Raw genomic sequence first — 7,083 nt, 5'->3', positions numbered from 1 at the left:
GGTAAACAACTTGACAATACTTGGGCATTTTGTCGTACAGCATTCATATTATCTTCTTATTAGGTTTTTACAATGCTTCGAAAACTAATAACTTATTGTTTCTGACGTCAGATTTCCCGCTAACTGACAGTTGTAGGGTTAATCTTGTAACACAACTGTATTATTCTCATTTATATAATGTAAATGACATTGAAATTCGGTCATATTTGAGGATTAAACCATGTTCAGCATGGGCTTAAGGGATCAAATTTACGAAACATGTATACATTTTAAAGAACCGAAACCCAAGTACATATTGGGAGGTAATGTAAGCTGTTCATTTTAGATAAGTTAGTTGAATGAATGAAATGTTGTCAAATGCTTGTAGAAAAAGTCGATTAAAAATTATCAACGCCACAAGGTGGAGCCCAAGTCAGCTTGCACTGGAGGCCAAAACACAGCTCAGGTGAGTTTAAAGTAATAACTTTTTCACCCCTTCTCCAGCAAAATATAATTATGTTCCTAATAAATTTTACGCAATTACTTATGTAGTGCATGTGTTGTTTCATTTATCTTGGCTTTAATGTGATTAATTAAATTGAAAACAAATGTTCGTTGTTAAACTTTGCTATTTATTTCCTAGTGTTTTAGGGGACTTTTCCTTGGGGTCTGTTTGTGGGTCATCATCACTTAAGAATCTCACCCCCGTTGTTAAACAAACAAACCCATTTGCTAGCATCAGCCTATTGGTTTCCTTAAGGTGTTTAGTTTCACATATACCACTAAGCTCTTCCATGTGAACTGGTGTCAATTAGGTGGTTTTATATGGGAAGATTTTCTCAAGCGATTTAGTGCTTTCTTAATTATTGGATTAAAAGACTATTTGTTATCATACAACACTTTTTAATTACTGCTAAATATAGATCATGCTCTGACTGGTGATTTGAATATATTTATAAATCTCTTCTTAATGTTTTAAAACTAATTGCGTTTTTAAATGTTTTGTGATAAATCTAAATATTCCTTTCAATTTAACTCGTAGCCAATAATCAACAGGTTGCCTCTATAAACAAGCCCATATGTAAAATAAGACGTGTTGATTGGCCAGTCAAGTCAATGACGCGCACAGACGCTTTATGAATATTCAACGAGTTCCTTGCTGTTACAGTGCAAATAAAACGAGATAACGGGCCGAGGACAGCGAGCTAAAACTTTTTATTCTGACATGTCAGAGCAATGACTTTTGTGTAAATATAACCCTGGGACACGGATCCCAGCGAGGGAATAGGGTCTGTGCTGGAAGAAGAGAGAGAAGCGCTGATTTTTTTCGGGGTGTGGAAAACCGGACGGCGCATTCACAGTAGACTCCCAACAAGTTTGTCTTTTCCAAAAAAGTAACAGTGGAAGAGTAAAAGTTACAGTAACAACATGAGCTTGTTGTCTGCTATAGACACCAGTACCTCAGTGTACCAGCCTGCACAGCTTCTCAACTGGGTTTACCTTTCTTTACAAGACACGCATCAGACGAGTGCCTTCGATGCCTTCCGACCCGAGCCCAACTCTTCCCATCCGGACCTGAACTACAGCAAAACTCCTGCCAATGACCTGAGCTCCTCTCTCAACTCCAACTATCTCAACAACTTCTTTCAGCTTCAGAGGAACGAGGTAACTCGCTTTCTGTCGTTCATTTATCCTGAACATAAATTCAGGGAGATAACGGTGCCTGTCGACTGGAATAAGATTATGTAAAGCGCAGATGACTGTGCATGTCTAATAAAGCGCACACTAGTCTTGGTTACATTTATACACTGCCCAAATTCTTCGTACGACTCGCATTCTTTTAATCTCTATTATCTGGCATATAGATAAAAACACTTATATTATAAAGACTTTTATATTATTCATATTTTTATTTGTTTGTTTATTTTGCATTATGCATGAAGAATTTAGTCTCAAGGTACACTAAAACCATGCAGCTCTGCACACTCAGTTAATTGTGTTTTGTAACAGCACGTGGACAGCCGAATGAGCCAGTCATCCATGAAAGTATCTTATTTTGATCATAAGACTTCTTGTTTGTATTTCATTGGAACAAGCAGAGGCCAAAAAAGCAGAAGTGTCTATTTGGTGATCACTCACTGATCTCTATAGGCATGCAATGTAGGTTGTCAGAACTGAGCTTAGGAAAATCAAAGAAATTTTATGACATTTTATCATTTATTTTTTTTATCATGAATGAAGTTGTAAGTAAACAGTTCCAAATGGCTAAAATTGTGCCAGATTATGAGAAGAAAAGTCTGAAAATGCCATCAATAATCATTTTAAATAATGTTACATTATTTATTCTGTTTAATGTAGTAATAGTGTGTTCTAACTTGCCTATGGGGCTGCTATATATATGTTTATAAACATTATACAGAGCTCAGCATATATGAGTACACCCCATTTTGAAAATTTTTATCCATTTCTCAGTGAATATAGGTAATATAAATTGGTGCATTTGAACGAAGCAGATTTATTAAACTGATATATTTATTAAATTATATTTTAATTTATTAAATTAATTAAATAATATTTTAGTTACAGAACATCTTTAGAAATTGAAAAATAATATATTTAAATTCATGCAAAACATTGCAAAAAATTACAAACTACATTTCAACAAAATTGTTTATATTTTTTGTTCCTCTTGATTTATGCTATTATTAAAAGCTATTTAATATTTTTCTCTAACATATAAATGTGGGCTACAAATGTTTGATCCATTATTGTAAGTTATTTTGTTAGCTCCAGATTTGGCTCCAGTACTGAAAAAAAAGTAATGAATATCCACAAACATAGTATTGTAAAGCATCCTATAGAAAATATTAATTGAAATGAGAGATTTGTGAGGGGTGTATTCATATGCAACTATCACTGCAGTAAGTACAGTTGAAGTCAGAATTATTAGCCGCCCTGTTCATTTTTTTTCCCCAATTTCTGTTTAACGTAGAGACGATTTTTTTTCAGTACATTTCTAAACATAAACGTTTTAATAACTCGTTTCTAATAACTGATTTATTTTATCTTTGCCATGATGGCAGTAAATAGTATTTGACTAAATATTTTTCATGACACTTCTATACAGCTTAAAGTGACATTTTTAAGGCTTAACTAGGTTAATTTAGTTAACTAGGCAGGTTAATATAATTAGGCAAGTTATTGTATATCGATGGTTTGTTCTGTTGACTATTGAGAAAAAATATATAACTTAAAGGGGCTAATAGTTTTGACCTTAAAATGTTTTTTAAAAAATAAAAAAATGCTTTTATTCTAGCCAAAATAAAACAAATAAGAGTTTCTCCTGAAGAAAAATATTATCAGACATACTGTGAAAAATTTCTTGCTCTGTTAAACATCATTTGGGAAATATTTAAAAAAGAAAAGAAAAAAAATCAAAGGGGGCTAATAATTCTGACTTCAACTGTATATGACACTCTTTACAGAAAAAGAGCACTTGTGGGACACAAAGTCTGTTGTAGACTTCAGGTTACTTTTTAAATGGGAGAATTACTTCCAAAAGCGTTTTCCTTTTAATGATGTAATGATGGCGTTGTGGCTGAGACTGAGGTAAAGTGTTGATGTTTAGTGGAAAGTTTGAAGAAGGGCAAAACATTTATTCGTAATCAGAGTTAATAAAAACATTATGACAAGTTGTCGCCCTCCCTCTTTTCTCTTTCTCTTTTTTTCCTTCTTTTCTTTTTCTCACTTGCGAAGGGTTAGGAATGCTTTGAAAATTGCCTTATTACACACATTTTAGTTTTATCTGAGCCTTTTTTCCCCTCTCTGTGAGGCCAACAATCAATCTCTGCATGTAAACATTTAAAACTAGAAAGTTGGAACTACAAGGATTGTTTTTGTTTGCATAACTTAACAAATTGTCTACATCATAACGCTCTTCTGAGAAAGTGTTAACTAGTATTTTGTGTGTCTTTGGTGAATGGCAGTAGTACAGACTAAAGTGACCCTTTGACTGGCTCTCCAGCTGTGTGAAGGGGTGAGGGGAGATGTCCTCCATTTGTGTAAATTCGTGTATGAAGGCCATATCCCTAAGGGGAGACAGCCAAATTCCTTTCTGACAGCTACAATCACTATTGCGGTTTCATTATAGCGTGGAAATCGATAGCAATTCCGTGAATGCATTCAGACATGACTTCTGATCATTGAAATTAATTTATTTCCATAATGTTTGCAGACACATGGTTGTTAAAACATGGATGTGTAGTTTGTTAGTTAAATGTTTACAGAGAGCTCCATAAATTTCCAATCGGCTTTTCATGTATTCCATGTTGATCTTAGACTTTACTGGCTGCCAGTCGTAACTCATACAAAATAAAAACATAGCTGGATGCTTACTTTCTCATGACACATCTTTTTATAGGCCTTTTTATTCTGCACATAAATTGCTCTAAATTTTTTGTTTAAACTTCATGCAGCTGAAAATGTTATGTAAAACACACGTATAAAATATTTAGGAGGCATTTCTCACATGTAAAATGAATATCAGCTGGTTTTGACCGACCAGAATGGAAAATGAAAGATAAATGCTAAAAGATAGACCTAATTAAGCTTATTTGGAGTATCCAGAGCTGATCTAACTGATGCAAAGAGACTCGTCTGGGAGATACATGCAGGATCTGTTTATTGTTCTGGCTTGCAAAGAATTAGTCGACAGTTTTCTGGATTTGCAAAGTATAAAGTTTCAGGACTGTCCAAAATGTGTCTTCAACAATAACACAACCTTCCAAACCGTAATCAGAGGAAGACATCACTCAAACAACATCTTCCCATCCAAACTGTTGTTTCTGCTGCATGTTTCACTATCTACTGCACTGTCGGTGGTTAAATGGCAATCTGATTTGCAAATCTCTGATGTTCTTGTCACTGACTTTAGTGGATTTTGTGCCCCAATTTAGAAATGGATTCTGAATGAGAAAATTTCATTGGTTAGTTAATATGCATAATATAGTTCCACATAACTGAGGGCCTTGTTTTTTATACACTTTATCTTAATAAAAAAATTTCCATCAAGCTTTATTTTATTTAATTTAGAGCAGCATTTAATGATGTATTAATAATTGATTAATGAAACATGTCGTTTCTTTGATTCTTTTAGGTTGTTGTTCACATTGAGATCGAAAGGCATTTTTTTCCAGCCTGATCTCACAAAGAAACATAACTATATTGGCAGAAAAGTGGCTAATTTATACAAATTCGTACGATTTTATTCTTACCAAATTGTTTGATTTTTAAAAGAAGGTGTGATTCCCAAACACAACCGGCATTGTGGATGATCAAATCATACACATGTACACTACCTGACAAAAGTCTTGTCTTTGATCCCATTTGTAGGAGCAACAAATAATAAGTTGACTTCCATTTGATCATTTGGAAAAGGAAAAATCTGTTGAACTGCATTGCAATCATAACAAATACTGCAGAAGACCCATTGAAGCCCGAGATTTACACATATAACAGTCAAGTTTGGTGAAGGAAAAATTATGGTTTGGGGTTACATTCAGTATGGGGGTGTGCGAGAGATCTGCAGAGTGGAGGTATCAAGACATTTGTGCTGCCCATTACATTACAAACCTTCTTATACTTCTACCTTCACATCAAAGTTTCTGAAAGCAAAGAAGGTCAAGGTGCTCTAGGATTGGCCAGCCCAGTCACCAGACATAAACCTTATTGAGCATTTCTGGGGTAAAAATCAAGGCATGGTCACATTTTATTTTGGTAAAATAAGCGTAATCTAGAGGCCTTTGCCTTTCATATAAGCCACTTCTGATACCAAGATCAACGAGAAGTCAAGTTATTATTTGCTGTTCCTAAAACTTATCTCATGCTAAAAAGACAAGACTTTTTGTCAAGTAGAGCACAAATGAGATTGTATAAATTTATACAAATTAGCCGAAAAAAATGTTACAAATTGTAGCCGGATTGTTGAATTTTTACCAATTCACCAGTTGAATATTCAAATTTACCTTCTGTATTTGTGTACAAATATTATAACACAACTCTGTCAAACATTAACTGAACTAAATGCATCTAATTGGCCACTATGTTCATAAGCTCAAATATGTGTGATTAGACGTCTCAATACTGTAGGAATAATTCTGAGGAAACGTGCACGTCTAAACGCATTACTTTAAATTGACACTTTTCATTCATTTTCACACTTTAATCATGACATTTACTGAAGATGTAGTTTAATATCCTGAATTTGTGATGGATTTCCAATTAGTGTTGCGGGTAACGTATTACAAATAACTTGAGTTACATAATAATATTACCTTTCTAAGTAACTCATTACAGTTAAAAAATAAGTAATAATATTAGATTTTTTTTAAGAAATGTGTTGCGAGTTACTTTTTAGTTTAGTTAATTTGCTTTAAAAATATATATTGCTGAATTAAAATGAATGTAGTCACATTGAATCCTGCATGCAATGACAGAACGTAAGATGACAGATCCTTATATTTCTGCGATGGAAATATTCTCAATATTTTGAACATATAGAATAGTTAGAACAGTTAGAAAAGGAAAGGAATAGTTAGTTAGAAATAGTTAGAAAAGGAATATCTGAATGCACTTTGATTTTACTTTTTAATAAAACAAAAGGTAAAAAAGTTGCCAACACATTGCTTTAAACTTTCATTAATCTGTGTACATATACGGGATGTATAGCTCTGGAGACAGGAAATTCTCCGAAGATAACATGCTACATTTTTTATGTGTTTTGTTAAGGTAAATAAAGGTAATGCAATGTGTTGTTAATTGCTGCTCTATTTTAAAAAAGATCAAGAGATGAAAGAAATTAAGCCTCAGCCTGGTCAGAAAAAGAAGGCGTAACACATTACTTAAAAAATTACTAAAGTAATGCAACTAGTTACTTTTTTGGGTATTAACTCAATATTGAAATGCAGTATTTTATAAAGTAATTTTCCCCAACACTGTTTGCAACCTAGCATTGGGATTATTAATATATATAATTTTTGATTGTGCATGTCCGCTTATGTTTTCCAGGCTCTGAATAATGGTTTATACAAAAGCGTGTCCCCGTAT

General features: G+C 33.4%; 1 protein-coding gene across 2 annotated transcripts in view; it reads left to right on the top strand.

The window, feature by feature from the left end:
- The first annotated feature begins 1,168 nt into the window (after positions 1-1,168).
- zcchc24 (zinc finger, CCHC domain containing 24) overlaps positions 1,169-7,083 on the top strand; it is a 67,431-nt gene continuing 61,516 nt past the window's right edge. The window contains exons 1-2 of one of the 2 annotated variants that reach the window (NM_001098388.2): positions 1,169-1,644; positions 7,045-7,083. The exon at positions 7,045-7,083 is cut by the window's right edge and continues 162 nt beyond it. In NM_001098388.2, the coding sequence (NP_001091858.1) occupies positions 1,408-1,644; positions 7,045-7,083 (276 nt within the window). In that variant the 5' untranslated portion in view covers positions 1,169-1,407. The remainder of the gene's footprint in view (positions 1,645-7,044) is intronic. The other variant, XR_015505231.1, reaches the window with a different exon arrangement.

The sequence above is a fragment of the Danio rerio genome, chromosome 13, assembly GCF_052040795.2.
Source record: "Danio rerio strain M-AB ecotype USA chromosome 13, GRCz13ab, whole genome shotgun sequence".
Classification (NCBI taxonomy): Eukaryota; Metazoa; Chordata; class Actinopteri; order Cypriniformes; family Danionidae; genus Danio; species Danio rerio.
The sequence above is the reverse complement of the archived record's forward strand: the minus strand, read 5'-3'. Positions and strand labels throughout refer to the sequence as shown.